At 39.4% G+C, this 19697-nt stretch overlaps 1 protein-coding gene across 1 annotated transcript in view; it reads left to right on the forward strand.

The window, feature by feature from the left end:
* Window positions 1-19697, forward strand: part of ULK4 (unc-51 like kinase 4) — a 607678-nt gene that overhangs the window by 227812 nt on the left and 360169 nt on the right. The window contains exons 30-31 of the mRNA XM_044912620.1: window positions 7667-7759; window positions 11727-11823. Of these exons, the coding sequence (XP_044768555.1) occupies window positions 7667-7759; window positions 11727-11823 (190 nt within the window). The remainder of the gene's footprint in view (window positions 1-7666; window positions 7760-11726; window positions 11824-19697) is intronic.

Here is a 19697-nt window from a genome sequence, read left to right on the forward strand (position 1 = left end):
TTCTTGGGGAAGAGGAAATTTTAATATTCATACAAAGGTAGATCATGTCATTTGTACTACATTGTGTGATTGTGCATACGAGGTTTAAAGCCAGCCCTTCCTTCCTTCCTTCCTTCCTTCCTTCAATAAATATATATTGAGTGACTTCCACGTGCCAGGCACTGGGGATGCTATGGTGGGTAAGATTGGATCCCTGCCCCTCAGTGCAATTACATTCTGGTGGGTAAGATAAAGCAGTAACCAAATAAATAAGATGATTGCAGTTAATTGTGAGCACCGTAAAGAAAAACAAAACATAAAACAGTGTCGGGATAGAGAATGATCGTAAGGGGAATGAGGAAGGGGTTGTTTTAGGTAGGATAGTCAGGAAACGCTTCATGCGAGGTAGCAAGCCCTGGGGAAAATCTCTGTGGAATTTGCCTTTGCTAGGCTGGAAGTACTTTGCCAACATGGATTTTAGTTTTCATATTTTCTTTTAGCTTTGTGTGTTTTGAAAAGAGATCATGCTGATATAAATGTGCTTACAGTGTTTTTATGACAATATGGCATTCAGCATTTCTCTCCTGGGGAAAATGAGTATTGCCTTTCTTCTTTATAATTCTCTTGTGACCTGTGCAATCATCAGGGCCATAATGACTTCATAAATTATTAAGCCTTTGTTTTTTAGAATCTCAGGGCTATATTTTTTACAAATTAGAATTGTATTTCCTCTTAGAAATTGGAATTTGTAAGTGGATTCCATTAGTGACAATATACCGTAGAGCTCTTTATCTGGTTTTGAAATAATATCCATTAAAAGTCCTGAGTTTGACTACCTGGCTTATATGTTGGTGGCTTAACGGGCATCCAGATGGTTTTTATTGCGTCTTTGTCTCCCTTAACCACAAATATCCTATGTTAAAACAGATGTGAACTTGACCATCTCTGATGGAAATCAGAATAGACAGAGTATTTCAATTTTAGCTTTTTGTTAGATAATTTTATTTTGCAGATAAAATTTAAATCACAACTATTTTTGTAGCAGAAAGAAGCATCATTATGTTCTACTTTGTTCCTTTTACTTAATCCTTCTATGTTTTGACTGTCTACCTAAATCAGTGCATTTAGGTACAGTGATCCCTCCTGGGATACAACCTATAGGAATCTAAAGTAGGGTAATCTCAGAGTTAAAGTAGGGGTAAATATTCTTGTATCCTTCTGAATCAGGATAGTGATATTGCTCCAGTTCTTTGGGTAATATTTGGTTAACCTTGCGTGTTGCTTTATTGAAGCCCTTTTTTTTTTTTTTGAGCCTTCCAGGCCTTTGTAATAAAAATTTGCTGTTGGTTTTGTTGAAGAAATCCAGAAGAGATGAGGGTTTACTATCTGAAATTGTATTTAACACTTATTTTGAAGTCACACCTACCTTTCTTTCACTTAAAAATATTAAAAAATATATAAATATATATGTTTATATATGCCATTTGTCTGTTTTCCCATCCACTTATGTATCCATTTAACTTCTGATGTACTTAAATATCTATGCATCCATGCAAGACAATGGAATATCATGTAGAACTCAGGTCACATAAAAATCACCAGACTGAAAAACTCTCAAGATATCAACTCTTTATTTGGTTCATACCTTTCTCAGTTCATAAAATTTTGGAGTTGACTGAAGATATCACCTAGTTCACATTTGGGACAAAACTGTACAGAAAATGCCTAAGAGTAGGTTATCTACTCCTTTCTCACAGCCATCTGGTGGGGAGGTCCTCAGCGTTCTCCAAAGGCGGGTTTCACCTTCACGCCTTTGCTGTTTGGCAGCCTTCTCTTGAGCTAACCCCCACACATCTCTTTCCTCTAAGCTCTGAGCTTTGAATCCATCTTGCGTTCTGTTAGATATGCCTTTAAACACACTGCCTTCTTCACATTTTTCCCTTGCTCAAAAACCTTTGCATTGTAGAAAGTAACATTCACAGTACTTATCCAGCCATTCAAGGCTCTCCACATTTTGCCTCTTGCCTACCGTTTTATGTTAATATCTGCCTGCTCTCCAATATGGTTTCTCCATTTGTGGTGAGATTTACTTAGTCTTTTCTGAAATTTCCTCCTGAGAACCTATCTTTCCTGCCAATTCCCAGACACCATACTGTGAATATCTCTGTCTATCCTAATATAAGTAGATTACTGTCTTGTAATCTACTTATCTACATTTATAAATGTACTAAAAATGATTTAAATAATTTCCAGTTACTGAATATCTAGGATTTTCCCAGTATTTCATAATTATATATACTGCTGCAAGCAGCCACTTTTTGAGCTACATCTTTGGGTACATACTATTTCTTTTTGTTGAATCTCTAGGGTTGGAATCACTATAATAAAATTATGTACCTTTTTAACGGCATTTGATAGGTTTTGGCAATTTTTTTCAGAGATGATGAAGAGTTTATATTACCAGCTTCCTTTTATGAACCTATTTTGCTGTACCCTTGTTATCTCTTGAATTCCTTTAGATATTAGTGAAGTTGGCCATTTCCCTCCATGCTTCTTGGCCATTTATATTCTTCTTAGATGGATTTTGTCCACTTTTTTTTTTTTGGTTGTTTATTGGTTGGCAATAGCTTTTTATATATTAAGAATATCCACTCTGTTCTACCAACATTCTGCAAATTTTTCCCTCATTTGATTTATTTATGGAGGTTTTGCCATTGAGAAATACTACTTAAAAACTTTAAAGCTATAAATGTTTTTTTTTTAAAGATTTTATTTATTTATTTGATAGAGAGAGACATAGAGAGGGAACACAAGCAGGGGGAGTGGGGGAGGGAGAAGCAGGTCCCCCGCTGAGCAGGGAGCCTGATGTGGGGCTCAATCCCAGCACCCTGGGACCATGACCTGAGCCGAAGGTAGACGCTTAACGACTGAGCCACCCAGGAGCCCCTAAAGCTGTAAATGTTTTTTTGATTCCTTTCTGATGGTCATGCTACAGAGTGCTTCACTCAAGATTATGTGAATATTTACTCATTTTAGGATTTTAATGGAAGTTAAAATTTTTTACTTAAATTCTTAATTTATTGGTGATATATTTTCATAAGATATGTCCTAACCATTCTAACCCCCTTTCTAAGATCACTCTTTCTTGTCCAATGTATGTCACCTTTCTTTCCTTAATTTATATGTATGTTCTTGATCCTACAACACTTAATAATTATTATGATTTTGTAAAGTAATTCATTTTTTCATTTAGCAGGGTCTTCCTCATTGTACTTCCCTCTAAAGTTCCTTGGATATTCTGGAATCCTTCTTTCCCCTAAAATTCTCAGAGCCCACTCCATTGAGATGTAGAAATGTGAATTTGTGGCTTACTCCAAGCAGACTGGACCTCTTCAAGATATCGGCCTCCCCTTTTCCCCCAGCAGAATAGATACTTCTTTCCACTTTTCAAATCTTGCTCACTTCCCCAGAGTAGCTTCTTCCAATAATGCAGAGTTATTTTGATAGCCTGTTTCCGCTTCCTGCCAGCTTACCTAATTGGGCACCAGTTTCACCAGTTTCACTTAGCAAGATAGGGAAGAGACCATCCCTTGGATCCCTGAATATGTGATTTTTAGAAGTGTTCTCTCCTTTGGGATAGATATGGATTTAGTACGAATGGCTTTTCCTGCCTGGGTTCAGCTGTTTGGGACCTGGAAAAGACCCCTTATTTGGGAGGATTCTAGACAAAGAAGAGTGGGGGCATATGTTGTTAGCGATCTTAGTCTGTATCTAGGCTCAGGGCACTTGGAGTGCTCCTCTCCAGCCCCTGTCCATCAGAATGGGCCAGCTCTTCCCTGGGTCACTGTCCTTCCAAGCCTTTTCAGTAGTCTGGACTCATCACTGTTTGTTTCCTGCCAAGTCACATTCAGAGGAGTACGAGATCCAATTACCATTAGCTCAGCTGCTTTATCTCTGTTCAGAAGACAAGCTTAAGAAATCACAGCATTCTTCTGGCTAGTTCTTGCTGACTATTACAAGCCTATCTTTGATGAAATGAAAGTATATTCAATATATTCAGTATTTGTATTCTAAACATATCTATTATGAATCCTATCCTTCTTTTTCCAAGGGGAAAAAAACATAACAATATTCTTTAGGAAAATTCTCATGCATTAGGCTGGTACAGTCTTCATCTTTCCCTCCCATTTCAAGGTTAGATAACCTCAAACAACCTAAGACATTTGGATTTCAGTCAGTCAAGCTTCATCCGTGTTCTTTTTAAATGTAGATTCTACATATTCCTGTTAACTCTATTTTAAAATAGTTTGTGTTTTCTCAGTCTTCTTGGGGTTGTTTATTACATTTCTAACCAGTTGCCCATATTTTCTCTTGTACTTTCCACAAGAAAACTACAGAAGATTACATGGGAAGCTTTTTTAAATTCATAGGCTTGTGGTCCTTTCCTCAGTGATTCAGCTAAGTCTGGGAATGGGGACAAGGGGGGCCCGTCGTCCAGTGTGTTTGTGTGACTCATCCGAAGCCTCCCATCCCCACTTCAGTTGAAATTCTCTGGATGAAAATTTCCACATACTGGTAGGCAGCTGCAGGGTACATCCTTCTCTTATCTGACTTAATGCCTCACTTTCAACTCAGTGCTTCAGTTTCGCTTTTCAGGATGTGTGCCCTGAAGAGCTAACTTAGCAAGTGTGGGGTGTTCAAGCCCTACATGCTACAAAGAGACTGGCCCTTGACCTTCTTCTGGGAGATAATTTCTGAGCCTCTATACTATCCTTTCTGATAAGAGAGTCTGTATACAGGGGGCCTTGAGCCGTGCCAGATACTTTATGCTAACAATGTGAATTTTGGTGGGGGCCTTGGACTATAGCTTATTGGCTTGACCTCTGGAGGGGCTGGAGACTGAGCAACTAAGGTTAGCTCACAGACACATGGCCATGCCCATGTGACTGATCCCTAATGCCACTCTTGACACCAGTGCTCCAGGGAGCTTCCCTGGCTGGCAGCACATCCCGTGTGCTGTCTGCAGTGTTGCTTGGATGCTGAGCTCTGTCCACCCACCTCCACTGGGCAAGGACAACTGGCTTCTTGCTCCTGGTCCTGCCTGGACTCTGCCCTAAGCGCCTTTCATCTATGCCGGTTTTCACTGTAACACACCATAATTGTTAGTGTAACACCTTTTCTGTGAATCTTTCTAGCAAACCATTAAACCTGAAGGTTGTCTTGGGTGCCCCCAACTTAGGATGTAAGAGCTTTTGATTTTACAAGACTCCTCGAGAAAGGAATAATGATTTCTCTCTAATATGCTGAGTTCCTTTTTTAAAAAGAGTTCGTTATATGTTAAAAAAAAAAGATGATAGTAGGAAGGGAAAAATGAAGGGGGAGAAATCAGAGGGGGAGACGAACCATAAGAGACTATGGACTCTGAGAAACAAACTGAGGGTTCTAGAGGGGAGGGAGATGGAGGGATGGGTTAGCCCGGTGATGGGTGTTGAAGAGGACACGTATTGCATGGAGCACTGGGTGTTATACACAAACAATGAATCATGGAACACTACATCTAAAACTAATGATGTAATGTATGGGGATTAACATAACATAATAAAATAAAATTTAAAAAAAGAGTTCAAACTGGATGTTAAATTTTATGAATACACTTTTATCACCTCTAAAGGTATTTCCCTCAATTTTGTTTTATTCAGATGATAAAACGTATTGTTTTCCTAAATTTGATTTTTTTTCATTCCTGATATTACTGATGCTTAGGTTGTGCTGTATTTTTTTTTTAACATACCGTTCTCTTTGATTTATTAACATTTATGATTTTATTATGAATGATTGGCATTTTGACTTTCATCTTTGTCATACCTGGGCAAAACTTTTAATTGCTATAATTTAAAAATATTTTATAAGAAATCTTTCTAAAATATGGTACTTCCTGCCTCCTTGAACAGAGCACTCTACCCAATTTAACATTTTCTTTACTCACTACCCCCATTTTGAGCAATATGATGTGTAATGGGCCCTCTGGTCCCATTGAGGTATGAGCAGCTGCTGCTTCTACATTAAATACTCCCCAGACTTCTCTCTGGAGTTCTTGAGTTTGCTTTTTTTTTTTTTTCCCTATGCCTTCAAGTCCCACTTCTTTCTGTAATAGTTCCTCTCTTACCTTTACTTGGCTCCTTTTTAATGGCTGTGGGATTAGAGGCTGCATAATTAAGCTTGTTATATAATGATTTCCAAAATGAGAGTAAATAGACTCTGAGTAAGAGCCTGGGGCCCTATTCTCCAGATGAAAAACATCCGCTTCATGTCATGGATTTTTAAATATACATTTTGGGTTTGGGGAGATAGTTTACTCCCTTTTTAGTTGTTGGTTGTTCCAGAGAGTAGAGTCATAAAGTTAATTGGTTTGTTTGTTCATCTGTTCATATGTCCATCCATTTCTCCAACTGTCTGTCCATCCCTTCACCTGACACTTATTTCTTGAACTCCTCCACAGTGCTGTAGACCAGATAGCTGAACTTGAGTAGGTAAGATGCGGTCTGCAAACCAGCGTCTGCCTCACAAATAACATGGGGGCACAGTCTGAACTGTGTTGTGGAAATTTTCAGTTAATAAAGAACTTTTACTCATTGGGGCACCTGGGTGGCTCGGTCGTTGGGCATCTGCCTTCGGCTCGGGTCATGGCCCCGCATTGGGCTCCTGCCCTCTCCCACCCCCCCGCTTGTGTTCCCTCTCTCGCTGTGTGTCTCTCTGTCAAATAAATAAATAAAATGTTTAAAAAAAAAAGAACTTTTATTCTTTTATTTTTTAGTTTTATTCTCTCTGGTAGTAATTTTCATTTCAGATTTTAAAGTTTTCGTAAGAAGAATACTGTGCAGAAAAGAGTTAACATAGCAGGTCTGCGACTGTTCCCCTTAGAAAGGCCGGCTTGCGGGGTGATAGGCCGGCCCTCGGCAGGCTGGCGTCTTAGAAATTGGTGCTCATAGTGTTTCCAGTCACTATTTAACTGCTGGGTGTAGTTCGGGCTGCCTGGCCTATTGTGCAGACAGCAGGGTTTACACTGAATGTCTGCTTTCCTCCTGGGAGGGGTTTTGATTCTTGTTAGAGGTTGCTGATGTGTCCAGCCCCCAGTAAAAACCTTGGTCACTTGAGTCTCTTAGGGGCAGAAATATCCCCCCATGTGTTGCATTTTTGTTGCTGGGGAAAAGATTGTTCTCTGACCTCTAATGGGAGGAGGAGAGCATAAGGATGTGCACAGAGTCTCCACCTGTGTCCTTCTCCCTTAGGATTCATCTGTATGTTCCAACCATGTAGCTCTACTGAGTATCTATCATGAGCACATCTCTGAACTTGAGGGTGCTCTTGGGGACCCTGCCACAAATGCCTAATTTTTATTGGTCTCTTACTATGCATGCAGCCCAATACTAATCCTTTTACTGGATTGTCTCATTGAATCTTCCCCCAAACAGATCTCTGTGAGGCAGGTCAGTGTCCTCACCCCTCTCTGCCAAGTGAAGCTCTTGGAAGTTCCATGAGGTTAAGTGTTCTGTGCAGGTCCTATAGCTCATACGTTTATTTCGGTGTCTTTATGTTTGCACCTTATGGTGTATTGCTTCCATTGTTCAGAGGAGAGGTTAAGTGAAGAAAACCACTGAGTCCTTTTTTCATCACTTTATCATTGCAGGTATGAGCACATCCTCACAGAGCCAGACCCAGTCCCAGCGTACGCTCTGAAACTGCTAGTAGCCATGACGGAACACAACCCGGTTTTCACCAGGTACTATAACTCCAGCTTTATTTTTCTTGTTTTTCATCTACAGAATGAATTTCATATGTTCTAAAAATGTTAAAGATGATGAGATTCTGAAAGATTAACAGTTGAGTTATTGAAGTGGTCATTTCTCAAGTTTGAGGGTTTATGGTATCTCACGTTTATGCGGTTTTGGTCTCATTCTCATATTTTTATCCCTTATTGGATTTGTATACTCTGGAATTCATGATGCTTTAAAATGATAAATTCTTGGGGCACCTGGGTGGACTTCGGCTCAGGTCATGATCGCAGGGCCCTGGGATCGAGTCCTGCATTGGGCTCCCTGCTCGGTGGGGAGCCTGCTTCTCCCTCTGCCTGCCACTCCCCCTGCTTGTGCCCCCTCTCTCTCTCTGTCAAATAAATAAATAAAATCTTTAAAAAAATTATAAATTCTTTAAAGAGAAAAAACTAACACACATTTAAAAAAATGTCAATTGGTGCTTCCTATTGTACTGAGCAGTTGTTTATTAAATCTGTCTGGTATTTATAGACTCTTATTTTCTACCATTTTGTTAAATTGACATACTTTTATTCAGCAAGGGAGAGCTTTTGCCTCTCTGGAAGGTACTACGTGTGATGATGCCGAATATTTTAGAGCTAGTTTCTAGGAGACTGGCACCTGCTTTCAGTCTGGCATGGGAGAGTTTGTCGGAGAGAGCCCAGCTCCATAGAAGGGGCGGAGAAGAGGAGGCCCTCCTTGCTCTCAGTCAAGACAGCTAGTTGTAGTTGTTAGGTGATGGCCGAGGACCTCTGGCTTGGGACACCTTTACGGTTGGTCTTTAGGAAAGAACAAAGTCACGCAGCCCCAACCACCTTGTTTTCATCTGCTCCGTTGTTCTGCCACAGAAGGTACTGCGTAGTGATGAGCCACCATCAGTGTTAGGAGTGAACAGGAAGGTCTGTTTGTAGACTCTCCATATTGGGTGAAAGGCTGAACTGCAACCTTTCTGGGAGCTGGGCCAGGGCACGGAGGTGTGCCATGACTGAGTCCCTGGGGTGCCAAGGTGCTCTCGGACTTTGGGTCATCTGCAAGGCTGAGGGTGAATGTAGATTTCAGGCCTGTTCCCAGGCTGTGTGCAGCCTCATTCATTTCCAGAGAGTGACATATAAATACTACTTTGTACTCTCAATGTCATGTTGCAAAAGAATTTGGGGAGCATGTACCCTTGCCAATTCTAAATCCTGTGTCTCTATAGCCTTTTTTTTTTTATAAGATTTTTTATTTATTTATTTGAGAGAGAGAATGAGAGAGAGAGCATGAGAGGGGGGAGGGTCAGAGGGAGAAGCAGACTCCCCGCTGAGCAGGGAGCCCGATGTGGGACTCGATCCCAGGACTCCAGGATCATGACCTGAGCCGAAGGCAGTCGCTTAACCAACTGAGCCACCCAGGCGCCCTCTATAGCCTTTTAAAAGTCTGACCAATGAGACTTCCAAAATCGTCACTCAAAGGTACTTTTCTCTATTCCTACATAGAAATTTCATTATAAAGAGTGTATCTGTATTAGCAGTCAAATATAAATTCATATAGTTACTTCTTTCCTGGAGTTTTAATACCAGGTACTAATACTGTATACTAATTGTATCCTTTCATTAGATGGGGCAGGTTGCATTTACTTTTTTAATGTCGACTGTTGCTCACTCATGTGGCATGCTTTCTAAGCTCCTTCCTCTTTTTGCCAACTCTCTATGAAATTCATCTGAATTTCCTCACCTTGTGGGGAAGAACCTAGTGAAGTTCGTGACTTATATATAATCTTTTTATTTTAAAAATGAGTAAGCTTGGAAGACACTTTATTCTTTTTTTTTTTTTACCTTTACAAGCAGAATTCAATGAACAAATTTTTAAAAGATTTATTTTTTCATGAGAGACAGACAGAGAGAGAGAGAGAGGCAGAGGGAGAGGGAAAAGAAGGCTCCCTACAGAGCAGGGATCCCAGGATCTCAGGATCATGACCTGTGCTGAAGGCAGATGCTTAATCGACTGAGCCACCCAGGCGTCCCCTCAATGAACTAATTTTGATAAATGTTTTTCTTCGCTTTGACAAGTAACATCTGAATATATTGTATGTGTATTACAGTCCAGCAGTAAAATCAAGAGGTCCCCTCAGCTTCCTCATTTCCCTCCCACACTGCCATACACAGGTCTCTCTCCCAGGGATAATAGTTGTTGTTTTGGTATGTGTCTGTCCTGAATCTTTTCTGGCTGTTAAAAGTCAGTATGCATATCAGAAATAAATGGCATTGCTTTCTGGTTGCTGATTTTAAAAAAAATCATAGATCGTACCCAATAATACATAGATGTATGTATTTTTCTGAAATTTGCCTTTTTATCAAAATTATTGGGAGATTTTTTATATCAGTATTTATTCATACTCTTGGTGATACCTTTGCTAATGGATGGAAATGAGATTTCATTTTGCATTTACTTACCTACTGATAATGTTGAACCTCTTAATGTTTATTTACTATATTTAATTGTAAAAGGTGCATAGCCTTCAGTTTCAGTTCTTCTTTGAAATATCTCCTGTAGAGAAAAACTCCTATATATACAAAGATTTCCACTCAGGCAAATAATTTTTAAAATGAGAAAAATAATTTTTAAATTATAATATAGCCATAATATACAATACCGTGTAACAGATTAAATGGGCAAGATAAATTTGAATACAGAGATATCCAAATAATTTTGTTACCTGAAACTACTTATGACCCTCCCATTTAAATACCACCTTTGCTGTATATATGGTCTCTTTCTGGATTCACTCTTCTGTTTGTTTGCTTTTCTTTCTTTCCTTTTTTAAAAATTTATTTGAGAGAGAGTATGCGTGCAAGAGAGCACAAGCAGGGGGAGGGGCAGAGGGAGAGGGAGAAGCAGGCTATCTGCTGAACAGGGAGCCGGATGCGGGACTTGATCCCAGGACCTTGGGATCATGACCTGAGATGAAGGCAGACGCTTAACTGACTGAGCCACCCAGGTACCCTGTTTGTTTGCTTTTCTTATGGAAAAGGCAAACAGTTTTGACTGAGGCTCCAGAGGTGAAGGGCAAAGCATTAAAAGCCTGTTGCCATCCACCCCACCTTCTCCCCACCCCACACCTTGAAAGGGAGGTCCTAGGCCCACAGGCTGTAGCACAACCTGTGTGCAACTTGCAAGGTCTATTCATAACACCTTGATGGGAAGGATGGGGAAGGGAAAGTAATTAGACTTTGAAGTTTGTTTTTATTTCCCTAACTGGAGTTGTAAAAAAGTGTAACATTTTGGAATTGGCAATAGATTTCCATTGGGGGGGAAATATATATATATATGGACAGATAGATATAGAGATATAAAGATACATATATATATATATAAACAGATACAGATATGAAGATTTATATATAATATAGATCGATATATCAAAAGATAGATACTGAGAAGTCTTGTTCCTTTCTCTACCCATTCTGTTCTTCCTTCAGCTTCCCATTATCATAAATGGCTAACCACTTTTGTTTATGTTGTGTCCTAATGCAAGCTAATGTGAATATGTATTTTCTCATTTCTCCCTTTTACACACAAGTAGCATATTATGTATGTTTCTCTGCCCCTTGATTTCTTTTTTTTTTTTGCCATTTAACAGTGTATTCCCAACATTTGTTTCTGTAGCAATATATAGAGAGCTTTCCTGTTAGGCTTTATAGTTACAGAATCTTCCATTGTATGGATGATGTATCATAGTTTATCTAATTAGTGTCCAGTGGATAAACTTGAGTTCTAATCTTACAAAATTGCAATGAATAATCTTCTATATCATCTTGTATGTATGCTTGTACATCTTATGGGATACATTCCTAAACTTGGTGTTAAGGTATCAAAGGATAAATGCATTTGACAAACCTTTTTAAAGGTATGGCCAAATTGTCCTTAATGGGGATTTTACCATTTTCCATCTCCAAGGGACATGTTTGAGAATGCCTGTTTCCCTGCAGCTTTGCCATCAGAATGTGTCATTAAACTGGAATTTTTCCAGTGTGATGAGATAGGTTATTTCAGAGTAGTTTTAATTCACATTTCTCTCATCATGAGTGTGGTTGAATATCTCTGTTGTTGGGGCATTTGTATTTTTTTGCTCATGCTCTTTGCCAACAGTTTCTTTGTCTTGGCAATGCCCCTCCTCAAACTGAATCACCTCCTGCCTGGCTTTCCATTGCACACGTACACCGTAGTCTGCTAATCCATTTTACTTTGAACAACTTTCCAATTTTTTGCTGTCTTGAATAGTTTGGCCAGTGAGTTTTCCTTTGCGTGTTCCTTGGTGAATCTATGCACATGTCGCCATTGGGCACCCATGCTGGAGTGGAAGTATGAGCTCACAGAGCTGGTGCTTCCCCAGATTGAGTAGATACTGCCAAGCTGTTTTCCGGATTCATTGTACCAATTTGAATTCCTGCTACCATTGTGTGGTTGTCATATAAGCTTTAAAAAAATTTATTTTAAGTCTGGTTTATTGAGGGACAATTTACATAGACTAGAACTCACTTATTTTGGCTATACAGTTTTCTGAGTTTTGAGAAACATGTACAATTGTGCACCACCACCTCTATCAAGATAGAATATTTCCATCACTCCAAAATGTTCTCTTGTGCCCCTTTGAATATTAGCTTATACAGACTGTTTGCTTGGAGAATAATATGACCAGATTGATTTTATATTTCATTTTAATTTTTAAGATTTATTTTTTAAGGGGTGCCTGGGTGGCTCAGTTGGTTAAGTGTCTGACTCTTGGTTTCAGCTCAGGTCATGATCTCAGGGTTGTGAGATTGAGCCCCCCTCCCCCTCCTCCATTGGGCTCCTTGCTGGGTGTGGAGCCTGCTTAAGATTCTCTCTCTCCTTCTGCCCATCCCCCCACTTGCATGTGCGCATGCACATGTGCTCTTTCTTCCTCATATAAATAAATCTTTTTAAAAAAGAGAAAAAGGTGATTTTTTAAGAGTTAATACATAACACAATACAAATTTCAGTATTTGAAAGAGTATACAGAGAAAAGCATATTTTTACCCAAGGAGAAAGCCACTCTTCTCAGTGCGTGTGCGTGCGCGCGCATGTGTGTGTGTTGTTGTTCATACAGATGGTAGTATGCTATATGCACCGTTCTGCACTTCTTTTTAAAAATACATACCACAGCTTTATTGGGATATAATTCACATACCATCTGTACTTCTTTTTAACAGATGCATAGGCATTGCATTTTACGAATACTCCATATTTATTCAACAAGTTCCCTTTTGGTGAACATTTATGTTTTTCTAAACTTTTGGTATTATAAAACAAAGCTACAATTAATGACATAGACCATTCATCCCATGTGTGAATATATATGTGTAGGATAAGTAATGAAAAGTGGAATTACTTCATCAAAGGGTACATAAGCCAGCGATTCCCAAACTTATCTGTATATTAGTGTCATCTGGGGAATCTTTTAAAAAGTCCAAAGACTGGCCACACCCCAGCCCAACTAAATAAAAATCTCCAGGCACCAGTAATTGTTGACTCTCGCCAGGTGATTACAATGTGTGGGCGAGTTTGGGAAGGACTGGTCTAAGCATTTGTATTTTGACAAATATTTCCCAGTTGCCCCCCATCTAGGTTGTGCAGTTTATTCTCCACCAGCAGTGTATGAGAGTGCCTATGTGTGCCAGACCTTTACCACATTAGTGTGTATATGTGTTTGACCTTTGCCATTGTGATAGGTGAATATTCCCTCTTTGTTACTAATTTCTAGTTTTCTTGCTTTGTGATCAGATCATATTTTTGTTTTTGCTAATTTTTATTGGATTTTATTTGTGGTATAATAGGTCAGTTTTTGTGAATGTCTTATGTTTAGTTGCTTACTGTAACTAAAACAAAGTTAGGTCTAACCCTGAAAAGAGTGTCATTCGTCCCTAACTTTGGCCCGTGTCTTAAAATGGTAACTCATTAACCTAGGAGATTGTCCCCAGTCACTTGGTAGCAGTGACCTTTAGGCAAAATGCCTAAAGTGTATATCAAGGGTAGAGTGCCTTAATTTTTATGTACAGATAGATTTCTAGTAATATAAAATAAACATGAATGATTTATTATAAATTTAGCTTATTTATTGGCTCCATCTGCATCATGTTCTTTGAAGTATACTCATTTTATCTTGTATTTATAATTGAGCCTTGAACAATGCAGGGGTTAGAGGCATGGTCAAAACTCCCCCACAACTTAAGGACTAGTAGCCTAGTATTAACTGATAACATAAATAGCCAATCAACACATATTTTGTATGTTATATGTATTACATACATACATAAAGTAAGCTAGAGAAAAGAAAATGTTATTAAGAAAATCATAAGGAGAAGAGATGACATTTATAATACTGTACTGTATTTATAAAAAAAAAATCCATGTATAAGCGGACCCATGCAGTTCAAACCAGTAATGTTCAAGGGTCAACTGCATTTAGAGTTAAAGTACCAAATAATAATCACTAGAATATTAAATCATCCTATGCCAAGTGCAACATTATTTCATTGTGTTTATTCTTATTTTAGAGGATTCTTAGTGGGTAAAGAAATCTTCAAAAGCTTAGTCAGAGCACAACTATGAATTTATTATTCCTTCAAATAAGAGACAAGAGCATGATCAAATCTGCATTGTATCTGACTGGGATTTTTTTTTAAAACACCACTGCCCTGGTAAATCTAGTTTCTGACTGGGTTTATAGCAGAAAGGTAAATTGTTTACCACATTGGTCCAACATTACTATCAGAAGGGATGTGTTAACTCCTCTGAGCTCTGCCCTTTTCGCTCTCCTTAATTTTACAGTAGGTTGCACTGAACCATTGTTCTCAGGGAGAGCGCTACCCCAGGAGCTCGTTTCCATTAAGAGCTAATTAGCTTTCAGCAAATCTTCCTTAGCAAACGAATTGAATTTTAACTTCTTGAATTCTTTTGGAGCAAAATTTACTTCTTACCTTGAATTGCAAAAGGTTGTCTATGCTCTGTATCTAAGGATTATCATTTTAGTTTGCTCAAAAAATGTTAGAGCTGTTTGTCTTATGGCAAGATTCACAGAAATGCCTTTTGAAGAATAAAATTTTAGTGGTCTCTTAAATGAAATTCATGGTGAATCCACGGTATAGCCTTCAGTGAAAAATACTTCTGCCTTTATAGTCACCAGGCTTCAGCTGACTTCCTTTATTGGTTTTTGGTTCATTCGTTCGTTCATTCATTCAACTAATCAGCAACTACTGAATGATACAAGGATAAGAGACAGTTAAAGTTCTTCCCCTCAAGGTGCTGAGGACTTAGTGGAGGAGACATTTATCAATAGGGTCCTATAAAACAGTGTAATAATTTCAAAGGTACAGTCATGTCTAGAAGGTTATGGGAGCAACTAAAGGAATTTAACCCAAGTAGTTGTATGATTTTGGCCAAGTTTTTTTTTTTAACTTGTTTGTACCTAAGTTCCCTCATCTGGAAAATGGGGGTAATATTAGCATCTGGTCTGCAGAAAATGCTGTGTAAATGTTCCCCTTCTTCCTCCCGCCCCTTCTCCTTACTTCTCCTTTTCGTATGATTAGAGGAAGGATTAGCAAAGGAAGTATTCCTAGAAGAGGTATCCCCTTTGACAGTAGAAAGAAATGTTTGGTGACACCGATTGAAACCAGAGCTCCAACACTCTACAAGGAATTGGAAGGAAAAAAAAAAAAACAGTTTTTCAATAACAGAAACAAACTGTATGGGGCTGTCTTACTAGTTCGACTGCATAACAGAACCGTGGGAGCCATAGAGAGCATCCCCCCCGCACAAGACGCCTGCCATAGGCATTTGCCTTTTAATTTATATTCCTTTTTTTTTTTAAGATTTTATTTATTTATTTGACAGAGAGAGACACAGTGAGAGAGGGAACACAAGCAGGGGGGTGGGAGAGGGAGAAGCAGGCTTCCCGCGGAGCAGGGAGCCTGATGTGGGGCTCGATCCCGGGACCCTGGGATCATGACCTGAGCCGAAGGCAGACGCTTAATGACTGAGCCACCCAGGCGCCCTGCCTTTTAATTTATATTCTTAATAACATTTGTTTTTGCCATATTCTGATATATTTTAATTTAAATTTTGTAGCCTGATGAAGCTAAAAGCCCCAATTATCAGAAATGTCAGAGATGTTTGAGAGGTTTCCCTGTCATTAAAATAAGCCAGTTAGGTGTTTTTGCCCCCTCAGTTAGCTGAATTTACCCAGTTAAATATTTCCTCTGATGAAATCTGTGATTGAAATTACTATGTAATACAGTAACGCTTTATTGTTACAATTAGAATGAATTGATTTCTCCAGAAATGATTTGCTGCTTCTCAGGTTGTCTGTGGCTATCAAAAAGCCTCATCATGAGAAGCAAGTCAGTCTCTGAGTCTCTGCAGCTCCCATTTCCATTCTAGGGTCACTCTTTTGTGACTACCCCATTTATTCTTTACGAGCACTCGCAGAATAAAACACAAGGTTTTACCAATGGGCGCCGAGCCTTTGAGCATCTATTTTTACCTTCTCTTTCCTCTCTTGTGGACATAGCTCATGTTCAAGTGTTCCTAGCCACTTGTTCAAATTGGGTACATATCTACACTTCTTACTAAAGTACAGTCATTTTGGGGGATAAAGCAAGCGTAAAAGATTGAAAATACTGAGCCATTTTGGGTTTGTGCCTTTCACCAGTTCCTTGAACCAAAAAATTTATTTTTTTTTTTTGTTTTCCTTTCTCTCTGCCTTGATTTGGGATTATAGTGCTGCACCCTTGTTCAACACGTATATTGTTGGTACTTAAATATTAGTTGAGGAGAATTTGGAAATTAAATTAAAATTGCCCTAATGATCAACTTTGCTGGGGTATTTTGTGTACTTCCACTGAGATTATCCTTTAAACAGTTAGAAGCATTGTTTTGCTCTTGGAAAGTTCAGCATTTTTTTTTCCCCCCCAGGTAAGTTCTTTTTCTTCAACTGCTAGTGGTGATTAACTGTCTTTGAAAACTGTTAGTAGAATAGCACCTTGCAATCGAAAGCTATTTCTAGGTCAGAGTGGATGGTTTCAGTTGACTTTTTTGCTGTGACATTTACATTTAAGGAAAGCATTTAGAGTTTATTGTACACCTTTGCAAATAGTGCTTTCCCAGTTGTGTATTGCAGAGCCATGTTCAATTTGAGTGGGGATTCAATAAAGCTTTTTGTGTTTCACAAGATGTTCTTAGGTCTGTTGACTTACCCTTGTCATCTAAAGAGTTTGGCAAACCGTGGCCCACAAAGCCAACTGGCTTGCAGCCTGTCTTTCCGTGGTCTGTAAGGTAAGAGTGGTATTGACATTTTTAAAGAGTCATAAAATTTACAAACACACAGATGCATCTGAGACAGAGACCTTGTGTCCAGCAAAGCCTGAAATATTTACTTTCTAGCCCTTTTCACACAGTGTTTCCTGATCCCTGATCTAAAGGAATAGAACTTTTTTTTTTGGCCTTTATTCATGAAAATGTAGAAATATTAAAATTTTAAAGCTGTTAGGGAACTTTGGAGATTATCTGGGTGTTTTAAAATGTAGATTTTTTGCTGTTGGTGTGTTGAGGTGTGGTGTGGTGAGGTCAACAGATGAGGTGAAAACTGTCCTGGAAAAGATAGCGTGTTATACTCACAGATTCAAAGAGGAGGGAGTATACCACACCAAAGGCAGCCACATGAAGAAGCAACAGGGTCATTCAAGAGGCATAGGAAGTGAGAGGCAAATGTGGACCAGAGCCCTTATTGTAGTTTACAAAGGAAGGAATGGGTGAACAGGTTTAGGCTTGACTAGTTTGAATAAGTTCACTGGGCTGTGGGAGTATAGGGGTTATCTCTAGTCATCTGGTACCTGGCCCTGGGGTGAATAGGGGCCAGCTCTGGTCCAGTACCTGGCCCTGGGGTGTCGGCCTGGCCTGGAGTGGAAGAGCGCCATAAAGGAGGCATTGGGGTTATGGCTCTGGATTGGTTGGTTTGCACAGGAAAGGCAAGCTCAAAGGAGAGTTGTTTGCTGTTTCTGAGAATCAGTTGGCCCTGGGAGGGGCATTCCCTCCAGAGTTAGCAAGGCCTCAAGATGTTAAAGAAACAAAAATATAGAATAAAAATACATGATTAGTACACTGGGCTAATGTCTTCATTTTATACATAAGGAAAATGAGGTCCCAGAGGCAATTGGTGTGCCCCAAACCCCAAGTCAATTTGAAGATCAGATTTTGGATCAGACTTCCTGGTCCATTGTTCTTTGAACTACCCAGCAGAGCCACTTTTAAAAACAAACCCAAGTGGATATCACAGTGGACTTTGGAGTCCTCTTAAGTGTCATTGCATCACATTTACTTAGAAGAGTGGTCCAGTTCCTCAACACAGTCATCTTCACTGTCATGTGGATCTGTTAAGAGCAAATGCATGATTCTCCTTTGTGTCCCTCTGCCATCATCACTAGGTTCTGGCACCATCCTTCTTTGATTTTTATCACTGTGGCAGCTCTTGGCACAAATGTGGTTAATAATATGATCCTGGTTCCCGGTTCAATGGAACCTCTTCCTTCCCTCATCCTCCTAGGTTTGGGACCCTCCTGTGCTGCTGACTTAAAAAACACCACCTGGGTTGAAATCCCTCGTCATTACATTAATCATGCTATAATTCATTGCAGTATTTCCTATAGGAACAAATGTAAGTGTTTATGTAAGCACTCACGGAGTAAGTATTCAATTAATTCTCTCCTTCCACCCCAGCATTCTGTTTCTGATGGAATTATGGAGGGACACCAACCTAAAACCTTAGGAACTGATCCAAGGCATTCTCTTTTCCTGAATGATGTGTGAGGAAAATCAACGGTAATTGAAATCTGTTTCGACGTTATGTTTTCAGAAAGAAAAAACTCTTAACATGGTTTTTGCCTGCTGCTGGTGGAAGTATACACTTCTGCTTATTTTCTTCCATTATCTTGCTTACTATCATGGAGATTTTCCCTAAGTTCATGGTGAGCTGGTGAACCTTTCATTGCCTATCCTTACTGTATGGGGTTCAGTTGGGTCCATGGAGATAGTTTGGCTCTCTCGTCAGAAACAAATTAATCTTTGAATATTCTCATAGCAGCCTATATGCTTGGTCATTTCAGTTTTCCTCTTTTGACTCATGTGGGCTCAGTGACAGCTCTCCTTAGGGAGTGGCAGGCAGCGCCTGGCTGGGAGTCCTACATGTTGGTGTCTCTGGCCACATGGTGCCCAGACTTGAGCCGCTCACCGCATGTCACGTCAGAAGCCAGCTTTTAGTGGAAGTGTTTAGTCAGAGAGGCCCCTGGTATTTTGGGGGCTCCAATCAATAATTCACAGTTCCTTCCTTCTGTATTTAAATAAATGTTCAGAGATATCATCATCTTTAACAAAGTGATACCTAACATTTTCCCCTGAAGTATTTCCTTACTTGCCCATGAGAATTCATTTGCTTCCTTTTGGTTTTTCACAGAAGCTCTTAAAGTTTTGCTCTTTATTTCCATCACAGAATTATGGACCTTCAGGGCAGAGTCAGCTTTGATAGTTTTCTACTTGCAAGAAAAGTTAGTATTATTCATTCATTCCTTGAGTCACCCCACAAAGAGTTGTGTTTATTGAGATAGAACAGACATGGTCCTGGTTTTCATGAAGCTTATGATTCCATGGGGATCATAGACAATAAACAAGGGAATCGATAAAAAATCTGAATTTCAGTTAGTGGTATAAAGAACAGAAAGCAGGGTTAGAGAATGGGGAGTGATGCGCTGGGGTCAGCTGTTTCCGAGAGGGTGCTCGGAGCTTCCCTGGAAAGGTGGTGGAGTTGACTGGCTGTGTGGGTGCTAGCTTCATAAGTAAAGAAGCAAGCCTCTGATTTTC

Source organism: Neomonachus schauinslandi, chromosome 1 (assembly GCF_002201575.2).
Source record: "Neomonachus schauinslandi chromosome 1, ASM220157v2, whole genome shotgun sequence".
Lineage (NCBI taxonomy): Eukaryota > Metazoa > Chordata > Mammalia > Carnivora > Phocidae > Neomonachus > Neomonachus schauinslandi.